This window comes from Electrophorus electricus, chromosome 2 (assembly GCF_013358815.1).
Source record: "Electrophorus electricus isolate fEleEle1 chromosome 2, fEleEle1.pri, whole genome shotgun sequence".
NCBI classification, from domain to species: Eukaryota; Metazoa; Chordata; class Actinopteri; order Gymnotiformes; family Gymnotidae; genus Electrophorus; species Electrophorus electricus.
Window position 1 is genome coordinate 28,616,459 of NC_049536.1, and position 16,678 is coordinate 28,633,136.

Here is a 16,678-nt window from a genome sequence, read left to right on the forward strand (position 1 = left end):
ATTATAATAATGATACTAATGGGAGATCCTGAATGTTATTTCAGCTGTTGCATCTCAGTCATACACGTGTAGAAAAGAGCCCATGACATGGTGAGCTTCCTCACTTCCACAGAGATTGAAATCACGAGTCTGCTCTGCTATTCCCTTTCTGTCGTAGAGATCTGTGTTAAATCTGTTGTCTTGTATTTGTTCTGACTTCTGCTGTTCTGTGTTAAATCTGTAGTCTTGTATTTGTTCTGACTTCTGCTGTTCTGTGTTAAATCTGTAGTCTTGTATTTGTCTGACTTCTGCTGTTGTTCTTGTAATGACAAATGTGTTATTGCATGAGGTATTATAACTAAAAACACGAAGTTCTGACTGAAGAATCAAAGTGTATTTGGGATCAGATTTGAACTGAAATGTTTATATACACTTTCCTTCCACTGACCTGAAATACATCCTGGGAGTGTGTGACCTCCACCTCACTCAGGGTCAGGACAGAAGGGACTCGAGCACCCTCCCCCCCACCTCTCTCCCTCTCTCTCTCTCTCTCTGTCTCTCTGTCTCTGGTCATTTCAAGCATTTCTTGTACACCTCTGCTCCAGTTAAATCTGGCTGCCACTCGGCAGAATCAAGGTGTTGTTTGGAGTTATTTATGCTGCCAGAGAACACTCCCTCCGTGTCTGTGGAAGCCCGGCAAGTCAGCACAGGCTCCTAGTTTCCAGGAATTCTGCATAAGCAGCAGTGCTGAAGACTGAGGCAAGTAAGAGAGAGGGAGATAGAAAGAAAAAGGAGAGAGAGAGAGAGAGAGAGAGAAACGTAGAGTGGCGGGTGACAGACAGCTTCTAGTTTGTGTGAATAACCACCCACATAGCTGATAGATTTATAGTGATGATCTTAATTCAGTGACTGTTAGAATACGGACACGTCGTTTTACACACACACACACACACACACACACACACACACACACACAGAAGGAATGTGCTGGTGGTGAAATAGCTCTGTCTTTGCCTGCTGGTAATAAAACATACAGTGTAATGAAGGCCTGTTGTTTGAGCAAATCCAGGGGGGATGGCACTGTCATTTCCTCTGATCAGACACTCAGCTATGCACACACACACACACACGCACACACACACACACGTATGCATATGTAAACTCACATATACACACACGCATATATACACACAATTGCATGCACAAACACATGCTCATTCTTGCACACACACACACAGACACACACATGCATGCACGCACATACACACACACGCACGCACAAACACATGCCCATTCATGCACACCACACTCACACACAGACACACACATACACACACACGCATGCACAAACACATGCCCATTCATGCACACCACACACACATACACACAAGCACACTCACACACACAGACACACACACACACACACACACAAGCACACTCACACACACAGACACAGACAAACACAGACATAACAAATCATGACTTTTTTTGTTTATTTGTTTGTTTTTGTTTAGGAAATGACGATTTGTTTTGTTTATTTGTTTGTTTTGGTTTGTTGTTTGTGTTTGTGGTTAAGGTTTTGAAGGTGAATGGAAGCACTTATAAGCACAGCTATACCAGTGGAAGAGGGGCTGGTGTGCTGAGTGAGAGGAGATAAAGGGGGTTTTGGGGTGAGTATTAGGGCAGGTGTTGGGGTAGGTATTAGGGCAGGTGTTGGGGTAAGTATTAGGGCAGGTCATGGAGTAGGTATTAGGGCAGGTGTTGATGTAGGTGTTGGGGTAGGTATTAGGGCAGGTGTTGGGGTAGGTATTAGGGCAGGTTTTGGGGTAGGTGTTGGGGTAGGTATTGGGGCAGGTGTTAGGGTAGGTTTTAGGGCAGATTTTGAGGTAGGTGTTGGGCTAAGTATTAGGGCAGGTGTTGTGGCAGGTGTGAGGCAGGTCTTGGGGCAGGTGTTGGGTGTTTGGGCAAGTTCCTACTGGAGCCTGAGCAGAATTTTTAAAATGTTTTTTGCACTGCAAAATCTCCAGTGCTGATCACCTGCTTGTGCTGCTGGGTTAATAGGGTTTTATGTCCTGTGTGTGTGTGTGTGTGTGGGGGGGGTGTCTGTGTGTGTGTTGGGGGGGTTGTTGCATACACATAATCTTTAGAGTTTTACAGGTAACTTGTAACACACCTGACCCCTGTACCACACCTGACCTGTGCACCACACCTGACCTGTGCACCATATCCCATCAGAATCAATCTAATCACAACTGTGTTTGCGAAGTTTTTGTGCATGTGTGTGTGTTTCTGTCTCTTTTGGGCGTTTACTTTTGTGTGTGACAAAATGAAGCAGTGATATATCTAAGCATATCATCTTGGGAAATGCGGCATTGTTGAATGTTGTAAGCTACAGCTCACCTGCAGGGGGCACTGTCCTGATTAGTTACACTTTCTGTTGGAGCATCACACATTTCACAGCTCCTGCTGGTGTTCAAGCCCTTTGTTCTCGGGGTCTTGGAATCAAGTTCTTCATGTTTCTTTGTGTAAATCACAATGTGTGTGTGTGTGTGTGTGTGTGTGTGTGTGTGTGTGTGTGTGTGTGTGTGTGCGCGTGCTTTCCTGTGTAACTCCCTTAAAACAGTGGAATGCGTCCAGCTCACTGAATGTGTGTGTATGAGGTATGGCAGGACACACACACATTGCTCATGCCCAAACACATGCATGCATTCACACTTTACATTATCAGGCACCAGGTGGCACTGTTTGAACAGAGAGTTCTTGTGTTTCATAATGCATGTTCCACACTGAGAACACATGTATTATTCAGTAGACCATTATGACAAAGAACTGCTTCCTCTGTTTAGCAATGTCACCAGGGCATGAGAACCAGAACAGTGGGCAGGACTGGGAGGAGTGGGTATTGCTACTCTAATGAGGACTTCCTGGTGCACGTCTGGATCTGACGGTGTGTGGGGTGTTGTGTGTTGTGCTGTGTTGAGGTTTGTGGGGTGTTGTGCTCTGTAGTGCTGTGTTGAGTGTGGGGTGTTGCGTGTTGTGCTGTGTTGAGGCGTGTGGGGTGTTGGGGTACAGTACTGTATGGATGTGTACTGTGTTGAGATTGAGGTGTTTGTGTGCTTGTCTGTGTCTGCATTTTTGTGTGTGTCTGACTGTCTGTGTCTGTGTTTTTGTCTGTGTCTGACTGTGTCTGCCAATCTGACTGTGTCTGCCTGTCTGTGTCTCTGTCTGACTGTGTCTGTCTCTATGTGTCTGTCTGTGTCTGTCTTTCTGTGTTTGCCTGTCTGTGTCTGTGTCTGCCTGTCTGTGTGTCTGTCTGACTGTGTCTGTCTCTCTGTGTCTGTCTGTCTATGTGTCTGTCTGTGTCTGTCTCTCTGTGTCTGCCTGTCTGTGTCTCTGTCTGACTGTGTCTGTCTCTCTGTGTCTGTCTGTCTATGTGTCTGACTGTGTCTGTCTCTCTGTGTCTGACTGTGTCTGTCTGACTGTGTGTGTCTCTCTGTGTCTGACTGTGTGTGTGTGTCTGTCTATGTGTCTGAGTACGCAGCATATATGGAGGTCTACGGAGTCAGTGGCCTTCTGTTCTTATGTGTATCTGTAGACTAACGTGACTTTCCCAGAGATGGGTGAAGTACATGCTATGTGTGTAATGGGCACTCGCGACCCCCAGCCCCTGGCAGAAACGGTCCCCCACCGATCTCCTTGGAGCACCGAGAAACATTGTGTTTGGGTGTTGGGACATTGATTGGTCCATCTCTGGTGTTCCTGGTGTCCAGCTGGGTAGTGAGTGTGGTCGTCTACACCCTGCTCAGAGCAGACTGCGTTCAGACACACAGCATCTCCCCTGACTCCTAGCAGATATGTTTCTCTCCAAAAGAGACCCGGTTGACTGATTAAATATAAAACCCGTTGATTTATTTCAAGCTGTCTCTTATCAGGGTGTGTGATGATATAACTGCAAAACATTCAGTGCAGTGTGGGTTAGTGGTGTGTGTGAAATACTCATAGACTGATGAGGACTACAAGCACACACGGACAGTAAACACAGCCACGTGGGTGAGCATATGACTGCTTTTCAGATGGACTCTGTCTAACAGAGGTGAGAGAATGAGGTGTCTGACTGTCTACCTGCAGGAATGAGAGCGAGTAGGGAGAGCGGGAAAGGACATGAGTGTGTGTGTGTGTGTGTGTGTGTGTGTGTATGTGTGTGTGTGTGTGTGTGTGAGTGTGTGTGTGTGTGTGTGTGTGTGTGTATGTGTGTGTGTATGTGTGTGTGTGTGTGTGTGTGTGTGTGTGTGAGTGTGTGTGTGTGTGTGAGAGAGAGAGTGTGTGTATGTGTATGTGTGTGTGTGTGTGTGTGTGTGTGTGTGTGTGTGTGTGTGTGTGAATTAACAAGACTATGTGTAATTCTGATACCCATAAAACAGTAGCAGCCACCCACCCTTTGTATACATATTTTTGTCAGAGGCAAAGTCCTCCTGGTACCTCTCGTCTGTACAACCAGCCCAAACAGTTTCACGTAAGTACCAAGACCAAGCAAACAAAGGTAATTCCACCCAATTAGTGACAGGCAGAGGTAATCCATGCAGTAAAGGAAACAAGCTACACTCGCTTGTCTCTCAGTGAGCCTGCCTGAGCCAGCCAACAGTAGCTTGTTGAGAGAATCCCAGCACATTATTGCAAAAGGAATTACCAGTACACTCAGCACTCAGTCAGAACTTCAGCATCTGCAGTGTGCCCCAGTGGACAGCAGGGGGTGCTTCTGTTTTCACTCAGGCTGTCGCCAGAAATCTCAAGCAGTTTTTTTCCTGCTCGGTAGTGCCACGGCCCTGGACTGTCCTGGACGTGGTACCTGTGTAATCAGATCAACACCTCAGGTCTTGATAAATCAGTGTGACTGTCTGTGGACTCCACCGATTTTTTTTAGATAACACAAAGTGTTCTAGTTATCTAGATATGAAATAAATGACAAGAGAACAAAAATAATTAATAGTAGTATAAGCAGGAATAATCTGTATGCATGTAGTGCGATTTGAGAGGGAACTTCTTTCACTTTCCCAAAGGTCTTTCAAGAATAATGTACAGTTTCTGGAACCAGTTACAAAGGCCTTAAATTAGCTGCAGGTTACTGCTGAGGACAGTCACACATGCTGAGCTGTTTAGAGAAAGAAAGAGAGAGAGAGAGAGAGAGAGAGAGAGAGAGAGAGAGAGAGAGAGAGAGAGGAAGAGAAAGAGAGAGAGAGACAGACAGCCTTTTCTATCAGAAATGCTACCATCCCAGGTTTCAGAGGCCTAATGGGACTCACCACACACTCTCCGCCAAATGTCCATGACCTAACTGTGATCAAAACATTCATCAACTGCCCATGAAAATATTGTCTCAGAGCAGAAGCACACTGGCCTTTCTCCGGTTTGGGAGGCTCGTTAATGACAAGGCTCATCTGACGCCCTGAACCTTTTCATTCCTGAGAATGAAAGTTTCATTGTTTACCATCTCCCCCAACTTTGAGCAGATCAACAAACGCATGAGAGGTTGTAATTCCCCGAGTCTGTTCGTGCTCTGTTGTGTTCATGCTCTGCTGTGTTTGTGCTGCGTTCCTGCTGTGCTGTGTTTGTGGTCTGCTGTGTTTGTGCTGTGCTGTGTTTGTTCTCTGCTTTGTTCATGCTCTGCTGTGTTTGTGCTGTGTTCATGTTGTGTTCCTGCTGTGCTGTGTTTGTGTTCTGCTGTGTTCCTGCTCTGCTGTGTTTGTGCTCTGCTGTGTTTGTGCTCTGCTGTGTTTGTGCTCTGCTGTGTTCGTGCTCTGCTGTGTGTGTGCTGGTTCCTGCTGTGCTGTGTTCGTGCTCTGCTGTGTTCGTGCTCTGCTGTGTTCGTGCTCTGCTGTGTTTGTGCTCTGCTGTGTTCGTGCTCTGCTGTGTTTGTGCTCTGCGGCTCCTACAGCAGTTGTCTGCCTTTGTTCTCGCAGACTTTTCCACTGTGTGTCTTACATGCCAATATCTACAACATGAGCCTCTTTAAACAGTCATCTCTCCCTTGAAGGACCTGATTGGCCAACGACGGAGGAAAGACAAATATTCCCATGTGACAAGGCAGCACTGACTGTTCGTTGTTGCTCTGTGTAAAAGCAAAGTTTTCCCTGGAATAGGACGTTTTCCGGATGACGTGTCGCTTTGAGTCCCCAGGGAGGAGGAGTCAGAAGTGTCTTTGAAGTCCTTGTGCTGGGTGCTGAGCAGCAGCTTCAGTGCTGGTCAGGTCTGAGCCTCCAGGTCCTGCTGTGAAGTTCCTCATCACACCAGCACTTCGGATGTTCTCCTGTTTGGTAGAAACTGTTCCCAAAGAAGGAGGCCGGAGGCATCCGAGCAGAGCTGCTGTTTGAAGCCTCAAATATGAGTTTAATTATTTAATAATCAGATGATTTATAGCAGATCAACAAACGCAGGAGAGCTTGTGTTTCCCTGAGTAAAAATATCTAAATATACCCATATAAATGTATACATATCAAATATAACCGTATATCTGGATTCAGAGTCCAATTAAGATTCATTTTATTGTTATTCCAGAACATGTGAACATAAAAGGGAACAAAATGAGGAACTTGAGCCCCAGTTTGGGTAGCAGCAACAAAAAAGAATTAAAAGATTACACACAATAAACAACACTAAGAAACAAGACGATCATGAGTATACACGTATAAAGTCAGCAAGTGGTGAGAAAATGTCACAGTGTGGACAAGTGAGCGCAAGTTACATCAGCGTCCTGATATGAGACACGAATAATAATAACAGCACATTCAGCAAATGTCCAGAGAGACAGTGGACATGCAGTAAAAACGTCAGTGTCCAGAGAGACAGCGGACTTGCAGTAAAAACGTCAGTGTCCAGTGAGACAGCGGACATGCAGTAAGAATGTTGAAGTCTCACATGCTACAGTCTTTGCTCCTTGGAACCCAACCCTAAACCCTTATGTTTGCAAACACTTCACTTTACCTACTCACTTCACTTCATTCCACCTACCCAAACACCTTGCCTACTCAAACAACTCACTCTACCTCCTCAAACACCTCACTCTACCTGCTCAAACAACTCACTCTACCTCCTCAAACACCTCACTCTACCTGCTCAAACAGGAATGCTACAGGAATGTCATTTTTGCGCCTTTTTCATTGTATAACATAAACTGTCTTGGACTGTGACAATACAAATTATGTGGATGAATGAACCGTGACTATATGTGGGTTGTAGTTACTGCACTGAGGTATTAAGGCCGATGGGGGGGGGGGGGGTAACAGAGAGTGTGCTGTTGGGTAGGGGCATAATAACGACAGGCTTTGAAAGCTTCTTTTCTTAAAGGAAATTTAGATGCTGAAAGTTCTTGATGCGTTTGTAGAGTTTTGGATGTAAATGCATCAGTCAGCGCTGCAGTCATATTCACAGAGTGAATATGCGTGTCCAGGCAGAAACTGGGGAAGGAGCCTGTAGCCTGTGGGTGGAAGTCTGTGCAGCACAGAACAAATGAGTCTACAAAACCTGCAGGCTTAGCTGCCCTCTGTGGGTATAGATTAAACCTTTAGGCTTAACTGCCTTCTATGGATATTAGATGGATTATGGATTACGGATTCCGGTGTGTTCTCCAGGGTTAAGGAAAGGGCACATCATTAAAGTCCCCACTGTTTCCTTAGAGATGATTCTCTATTTCTTTCCGTCTTTTCTTTTTCTTTCTTTCTGTTGTTAAAGCTTTTACAGATTTACAGACTCAAAATCATCACTGCTAGTTTACAAAATCTTCCAAAAAAGATGATATCTATCTACCTAGAACTAAAACAAGCAAACAAACGAAAAATCCTAAGGAGGGAAGAGATGTTCATTCCAGAGGAATTCTACCTGGAGTCTATCACAGTTTGCAACATCTCAAGAGTGTATATTGAAATGTATCTGCTATCGTCTTTTAATTGGAAAGGCTCTGAATGTTGCTCGCGCTTGGGCCTGTGTGGCCCGGTGTACCCCATTTCAGAGCAGCAGAATGAATCATCTGGCCAACGCACGATGACTAGTCATTGTGGAATCAGGTCTCGCTTGCATCCACCGGACGTATTTCACTGCGCGATCACTCCCCGATGGACACCCTGCACACGTCATCGCTTTTAGTATTTCTTTACACGGGTCAGGTTTATTAATTATTGGTTATCTCTGTCTCAAAGCCAAACCTTTGGATGGTTTCTTTTACTGACTTTAGTATATAGTTACTTTCCGCAACAGTCGGCTGCGTTCGCGTTCATTTGGAAAATATCAAAAACTCTTGACAGTTTAGTGCATTTGATATCTGCAAACCACCACGACCCTGCCATATTCCTCTGCTCTGTAGCTCGACACATCCTTTACTGGAACCGTTTAACACCGGCCCGCGTTCGCGTCCCGTCCACAGGCCTCGCCGCCACTCGCCCGATGCGCGCGGAAGTCTGACTCCTTTCCCCAGTGTCCCGATGTCTCACCCGCAGGACACAAAGCGCGGTCGGCACGTGCATCTTTTTTTGGGTGACTTTGGAAGCGTGAGATTGAGACTGGTGTCTGGGAGAGGAAGGAGATCTGCTAACTTGATCTGGTTTCGCGTTCACACTAGAAATGTTTGGGCATGTAAGGGGTCTCGAGCTCTCTAAGAAGCAGACCCGTGAACGCTGCTTTTCGCGCAAGGGTTGAGTTAGGCGTTAAACAGCAGTGATGCAGGTTAACGGTCCCCAGGAGGAACTGGGAGCGATGACGGAACTGCAGGGTGTCGGCGGAATGTGTCCATACAAGCAGCGACCTGGAATGTACCTATAAATTCTTCAAATAATCACGTGGTAATTAAATATTACATGGAGTTACCACGTACTCGTAGTACTTCTTTTGGGTCGCTTTTGCAAGTCCAGGTAAAATTTGGTCTAGTTCCAAGCAGCGCTCCATGCGCACCGTTTATCGCTTTATGCTACGCCGAAGTGAACGGGAACAGCAGCTCCGCGCACCCGGTCTGCACAGCCTCTCTTATCCGCGCGATCTCGGCGCGTCTTCGCCAGGCGAGCAGCATTCGTCGCGTCTGTGGCTGCTGAGTGACGTAGAGGTGGGCTGGCAGAAGTCAAAGAGGAGCTCAGACTGCTATCACGATCAGCCGACTATCACACGCGCGGCAGGCTCCCCATAGCGCAGCGACTAGTGATGCACGCGAGGGCTCTTTGTCGGATGGAACTCGGCGCGAGATATCTCCCAGGATCTAAAGTGCGCACGAGCAGATGAAACAGAGCGCGCTCATCCATTGCATCAAACAGAAGGTGTAGTAGCAGCAAGTTTACCTGACTGCAACTTTTCGTTTCATGAATGACGTATCACGATATCGCTTGGCGCGGTCTGTCACCTTTTCGTTCTGTAACACATCTGCGCGAGGACCTAGACTTGAAGCGGATCGCGATATTATTGCACGAGCCGATCTCCAAGCAGAAACCTGTTGTGACAGATCTGTCAGTGTCCGGACAGGTAACTTCTTTGGCGTGTGTGTTTGGGAGAAAGCGAGCGATAGGATGGGATACTTTTTACTTCGCCTCGTGCGTTTTTTGATGTTCGCGACCATTCTCGTGCAAAGGTAAGCCGACCTTCTTGAGTTTCCCCTCTTACAGAACCTTGGGGGATTTTCTTTTTTAATTTGTACATATATCAAATGTCGTGCACGGAATCCTAGGTGTTTTGATAGATTCGTTTTAATCCCCCTATCCTTACCTTATTACTGAACCCGAACCAGAAGAAGTCACAAATATGTATGCAATTAAGTGTAAGTACACGCTTGAATTGATGGAACAGGTTTAGTAACTTCTCATCAACTCGATGTTAACGTTTTTTTCCCCAGAAGCACATCGTCAGTTCGGTCTAGACAGAAAAATGTGTAATTTATTATGTTGTTTGCATGTCTGCAACATTTTAGAAACTTTTTTAAAGCTTATTTGAACCTTACAAATGTTACGTTATACATAATGTGGCCTACTATTAGAATAAAAAACAACAACATTCATTTAAGACAACATTTAATTGTCTTGAGATTGAGATGAACATGAGATTAAAAAAAAAATTTAAATATATGAATAACACAAAATAAAGTAAACTTTATTGATAATTGGAATATAAATATTAAATTGAAAAGGTTTTCCCACTTGAGCGGCGCACGTTGTCTTGGCGTGAGCGAGGCAGAGAGACTGAGCGTCCTGATGTTGCTGTTTCCACACCGCAGACCTATGCGCTGCAGAACTAGATACAGCCATGTGCCACATTGATATCCCTAATGTCACTTAAAGGGCTTAAAGGGATCTCTCGTTTTTAATGGAAAATTGCTAACAGTTATCAGCATCTTAGGACTGATCTGTGGTGATGTCTGTCGGCAGGTGCAGCTGTAGCGTAATGTGTGTCAGATATGCGTCTGGTCAAGCATCACGTTCTGTGTCTTCAGCCTTCATGCTAAAGAACAATAACTGCTCAGTGTTGTACTGTCAGAGTCAGCAAGGCTTTTTGGGCCAGTGGTGGCTCAGTGGTTAAGGTCCTGGACTAGTAATTAAAAGGTTGCCACTGTTGGGCCCCTGAACAAGACCCTTAACCCTCAATTACTCAAGTGGTTTTCAGTCAGACTTGTAAGTTTCTTTGGGTAAAACCGTCATCTGAATGCTGTAAATAAATCAATGTAATGAATTCTTTGTTTGTAGGTGTGGTGTCGGCTAGACTTTAGTGTAGCATTAATTAAACTCACCTTTCTCTTTACCCCCTCTCTCTTGTAGGGGAGATTCGAATGAGATCCTGGGACTGAAGTTAGCCTTTGACCCCATCCTCAACGCCAACACCGTGTGCCTGACCCTCCCGGGCCTGACACGCAAGCAGCTGGACGTGTGCATGCGCAACCCAGATGTGACGGCCTCTGCCATCCAGGGCATCCAGATTGGCATCCATGAGTGCCAGCACCAGTTCCGAGACCATCGCTGGAACTGCTCCAGCCTGGAGACTCGGAACAAGATTCCCTACGAGAGCGCGGTGTTCAGTCGGGGTAAGAGACCCTTTCAGGGCCGAGACACACACAGACGCTGGGGAATTAGCCGGAAGAGCTCGTCTGCTGTGTGACCATAGCCGTGGTCTCCACAACTTCCTGCCTGTGGCACATGGGGGCACAGCGAGGACCTGAAAGGGGTCCTAGTGCTCTGGTGTGTTGTTACAGATCTCTTTTCTGTAGGGGGTCATTAACTCTCTCACAGGTTCTCCGCCCCTACACTTATTCAGACGTCAGTGGTTTTTCAGTCTCTGATGCACGTTAACTGAAAGTGATATAGTTTCTTACTTTCAAATCTCAGTTTCAGAGTTTCAGTAGTATATAAGTAGTAGTATATAAGAGGGATAATCTAATAAAATGCACATTAGTAAATGTGGGAAATTGGGAATTTTTTGAGGCAACTGCCACATGGCTTATAGACTGAATCCAGGCATCCTGGCCGGGAGCAGGGAGGGTCTGGACTTCTCCTGGACAGTGCGCTCCACTTACAGAGAGTGAATTTGCTTCCAGCAATTTTCTAACTCTCAGTGGCAAAAGTGGAAACCTGCTTAGTGTCTTTCTGTATTATAAAGTGACACTTCCCTTCCAAATTCATTTTCCCGTTTCCCAGCCGGGGCGTGCCGCTCACTCTAAATCACTGTTCACTTCGATTTGCTCTGTGTCTTTCATAAGCTCCTAGAGGCCTGAAACAGCATTTTCATGTCCAATGTCCCCATGTCCCCGCTGCCAGGCTGGGTGTACGCGCCATGCGTGCCTCGCAGCCTCATGGGAGGATATTGTGGAAAAAGCAGCGTAAGGTTCATCTTTCTGGGGTTCCTGTGTGAAAGAAGGAGCTGTAAGGGGAGCGTTTACGCCCCTCCTCCCGCACCTCCTCCCGCACCTCCTCCCACGTGTCCTCCTGCGTGTCCTGCCGCGTCTCCTCCCGCGGTAGGTTGATTGCTCTGACTCATTCACTCCTTACAGTGCAGTCAGAAGCTCATTAGGCGCGACCGAAAGACACAAAACAGGACATGAGCCGAAGAGGGGCTGGGGCGAGCTCTGATAACCCAGGACCAAAACTTCGTACTTCTGCTTTTTGACTGGCTGCACAAATTATTATAGCCTTCTATCGCTTAAATACATCTCACACTTTTCCCAGCTTGACGGAGTGGTTTTCATTTCAAGCTCAAAAACGATTATTTTTGTGTGTGTGCATTAGTGGCTCTTTTCCTTGTTAAAGTGCCTTCCTTTGATTCTCCAGGCCTGAGGAGCTGCAAACTTTTAGCTCTTTCATGTCCTTCCTGACTGCTCCATCTGCCCTTGAAAGTGATTTAGGAGGCTGCTTTTATGAGCCCTGCGTTTATTATCGTTCAGGGCCATTAGCAAGACGAGAGGCTCCCTGTCCCACTGTCACCTGCAGAGAAGGGCCGTCTCTGCCCTGGAGACCGACAGAGAAGCATCACCAACACACAAGCACGCGGATGCTCACACCACCACGTTGTAACTCACTGCTTCTAATGCATGTGCCTTTCATGTGTGCCAGTCAACTTTCTGAGAAAGTCTTTGAATGAAAGCGGGAGAGCGGTGTGTGTGTGTGTGTGTGTGTGTGTGTGTGTGTGATGAACAGAGTTGAGGCATTATGGCGAGCGATTGCAGGAGATCAAACAGCTGCCAGCAGTAGCAGGTTAATTGCTACCATGTTTCAGGGACTCAGGAGAGATCTCTGTGAACACATGCTGGAGGAGGACTGTTCCATTACATTTGCCCCATGTATTTATCCCCAGTGTCTCTGTCTCTCTCTCTCTCTCTCTCTCTCTCTCTCTCTCTCTCTCTCTCTCTCTCTCTCTCTCTCACTCTCCCTGGGAAAAATACTGGTACTCCTGTAAGTCTCATACACAGATCAGGGCTTTTGTGGTTTGTTTTGTGCTGTGTATGATAGTGATCTGCCCCCCCACGTCCTCCCTTGAGCAGGTGGCAAACAGACAGGGAGGGGCTTTAGGACGCCGGCAGTGGGGCGGGTGGGAGGGCAGCGTGTCTGAAGCCTCCACTGTCTCGCCTGCAGGCTTCCGAGAAAGTGCGTTTGCTTACGCCATCGCGGCGGCGGGGGTGGTGCATGCCGTGTCCAACGCCTGCTCCCTGGGGAAGCTGCAGGCGTGCGGCTGCGATGAGAAGAGGCGCGGCGACGAGGAGGCCTTCCGTGTCAAACTCAACCGCCTGCAGCTGGAGGCCATCAACCGGGGCAAGGGTATGGTGCACGGCGTGATGGAGCGCTTCCCCAGCGAGGCCCCGGGGCCCCAGGACTCGTGGGAGTGGGGCGGCTGCAGCCCTAACGTGGAGTACGGCGAGAGGTTCGCCAAGGACTTCCTGGACTCCCGCGAGACCTACAGGGACATCCACGCCAGGATGAGACTCCACAACAACAGGGTCGGGCGGCAGGTGAGAGGCCATGCGTGGTGTGTGTTAGTCACGTGTGTGTTAGTTTGCTCTCTGTTGTTTTTTATATTCTGCATGCTTGTGTGTGTGTTACTGTGACCTGTAATAGTATGTGAGTGTAATGTATTTTTGTAGTGTATTTGTGTCTTAACATACTGAATGTAAGGGTGCTATGCTGGTATGTTATGTGTCTTATTGTATAGTGTTGGTGTGCAGTGTTAGTGTGATATGCTTCAGGGTGTTGAGTATCTGTTCATGTACTGTGTGTTTGCTCTTTCTGAGAGGTGTTATAAGGTCTTATAGGGAGGTGTGTGTTCGGTCTTTTTTGTGTTGTGTTGGTGTGTTATGAGGTAACGTGTGCTGGGTGTTGGTATGCAGTGTTAGTGTGTTATGTGTAGTGTGTGTTGGTGCGTGGTGTTAGTGTGTTATGTGTAGTGTGTGTTGGTGTGTGGTGTTAGTGTGTTATGTGTAGTGTGTGTTGGTGTGTGGTGTTAGTGTGTTATGTGTAGTGGGTGTTGGTGTGTGGTGTTAGTGTGTTATGTGGTAGTGTGTGTTGGTGCGTGGTGTTAGTGTGTTATGTGTAGTGTGTGTTGGTGCGTGGTGTTAGTGTGTTATGTGTAGTGGGTGTTGGTGTGTGGTGTTAGTGTGTTATGTGGTAGTGTGTGTTGGTGCGTGGTGTTAGTGTGTTATGTGTAGTGTGTGTTGGTGCGTGGTGTTAGTGTGTTATGGGGTAGTGTGTGTTGGTGCGTGGTGTTAGTGTGTTATGTGTAGTGTGTGTTGGTGCATGGTGTTAGTGTGTTATGTGTAGTGTGTGTTGGTGCGTGGTGTTAGTGTGTTATGTGTAGTGTATGTTGGTGTGTGGTGTTAGTGTGTTATGTGTAGTGTGTGTTGGTGCGTGGTGTTAGTGTGTTATGTGGTAGTGTGTGTTGGTGCGTGGTGTTAGTGTGTTATGTGTAGTGGGTGTTGGTGTGTGGTGTTAGTGTGTTATGTGTAGTGGGTGTTGGTGTGTGGTGTTAGTGTGTTATGTGTAGTGTGTGTTGGTGCGTGGTGTTAGTGTGTTATGTGTAGTGTGTGTTGGTGCATGGTGTTAGTGTGTTATGTGGTGGTGTGTGTTGGTGCGTGGTGTTAGTGTGTTATGTGTAGTGTGTGTTGGTGCGTGGTGTTAGTGTGTTATGGGGTAGTGTATGTTGGTGCGTGGTGTTAGTGTGTTATGTGTAGTGTGTGTTGGTGCGTGGTGTTAGTGTGTTATGTGTAGTGGGTGTTGGTGTGTGGTGTTAGTGTGTTATGTGTAGTGTGTGTTGGTGCGTGGTGTTAGTGTGTTATGTGTAGTGGGTGTTGGTGTGTGGTGTTAGTGTGTTATGTGTAGTGTGTGTTGGTGCGTGGTGTTAGTGTGTTATGTGTAGTGGGTGTTGGTGCGTGGTGTTAGTGTGTTATGTGTAGTGTGTGTTGGTGCGTGGTGTTAGTGTGTTATGGGGTAGTGTGTGTCACTGCTGTAGTATGACTCAGGCGTGTCCTGTTGCTCTCTCTCTCTCTCTCTCTCTCTCTCTCTCTCTCTCTCTCTCTTTCTCTCTCTGTGTGTCATGAGGATCGGTTTACTGGCCTTTTTGAAGCACTCTAATGTGATGTATCATAGACGACACTCCTTTTCTTCTCAGACACCGTAACCGTGTCACATGCACTAACAGACACAATAGAAACTCCCCCCCCAAACTGACTGAGCTTTGAAGTCCGCACCTACCACAAGGTGGACATTAAATTTTCACGCGACAGCAAGACAGTGACAGTGTTGTAGACTTCTGTGTCATACTTCTGCAAAGCTGACCGGTTTTATAGGTGTGTTTACATATGTTTGTTGTGTTGTAGGAGTTTGTAGTGTGTGAAGTCTAAGGAAGGGTCTGTTATAAACACACACACACACACACACACACACACACATACACGTACAGACACATTCTCCCTGGTCCTCTGTCTTCGGTAGGAACACTAATAATTACTGCTCTAATGCGAAAGCAAGCGTGGCTCCTTCACACAGGGAGGCGCAGGGATGTGGGCACGTTAGGTAGCCTGTTTTAGCTGTGAGATGTGTCCCTCCTTGTCATTATGAGCTGATGAAGGACTGAGCTGTTCTTCCTACACCACTCTTAGTCTAATAGGATAATATGAGCCAGATTAGCAGGAGGGTGGAAAGGTGAGGTTGGTGTCAGGGAACTGGAAAGTTTTAGGATTAGAGTTACAGTTCGGATTAGAGTTCGGATTAGCGTTAGTGTTAGGATTAGGGTTGAGATTAGAGTTAGGATTACAGTTAGGTGAGTTTTACATAACTAAATCCACAACGTTGAATTAAGACCTATAGCTTGTACAAATGGCTACTTTAAGAGTTAATTCAACAAAGTGGTGGGTTGTGCTGTGTTGAGTTAGTGTGCGGCGTTAGTGTGCTGTAGGGTAGTGTGTCAGGGTTAAGAGTTGGCATTAATATTAGTACTGGAGAGTTACTGTTAGCCTTAAAATTGGGATTAGTGTTAATGTGAGAAAGGGCTTTGAGATCAAGGGCTTTGAGGTTTTGTCTGTAGCACCTTCAGTGATGTGTTTATGAAGAGCACAGCAGTGTCTGACCTGTGGGGTTGGCCCGCCGTATAGCAGCATGTACACCACACTTTAACCACAACTAGCACGAGGAACCACAGTTGCATCATTCAATATGATGTTCTCTGTGTGATAATAGTTCATTACCCTTCTATGTCAGATATGCATTAATCCGATATTTTGTTGTAGTGGGACGTGGTGTGTCAGTAACACTCATCTAACACACACTTCCACAGTGGTAAATTAGCCATTGTTTCCAGCTTCCTGCTGTACTGTTCCACGGGGCCATGAGGGCACTGCTTGATTACAGAGACACAACAGAAGTGTGTGGCCTGTTCAGGGACACTGGATCTCACATTACCCACGATGCACCTCACTGCCAGTCCCCATGGACACTCTGGACAGACAATGAGGCATGAAAATATTTACTTGCGCTGGTGCAAAAAGTAAAAAGCACTTACACACACAAACACACAAATACAAACACACATATGCACACACAAATACAGACACATGTATATACACACATACATACAGACACATAGACACAAACACACACAAAAACACTTGAACACACATGTGCACACACACTTGAGCAGGCGATGTTAAGTTTAGAGCTCTTTGCTCTTGTCGTGTGTTGTTAATGTCCCCCAGTATGACTCA

At 46.6% G+C, this 16,678-nt stretch overlaps 1 protein-coding gene across 1 annotated transcript in view; it reads left to right on the top strand.

The window, feature by feature from the left end:
* The first annotated feature begins 9,484 nt into the window (after positions 1-9,484).
* The window catches only part of wnt10a (wingless-type MMTV integration site family, member 10a), a 14,965-nt gene continuing 7,771 nt past the window's right edge, over positions 9,485-16,678 (top strand). The window contains exons 1-3 of the mRNA XM_027031575.2: positions 9,485-9,580; positions 10,758-11,020; positions 13,062-13,435. Of these exons, the coding sequence (XP_026887376.1) occupies positions 9,519-9,580; positions 10,758-11,020; positions 13,062-13,435 (699 nt within the window). The 5' untranslated portion in view covers positions 9,485-9,518. The remainder of the gene's footprint in view (positions 9,581-10,757; positions 11,021-13,061; positions 13,436-16,678) is intronic.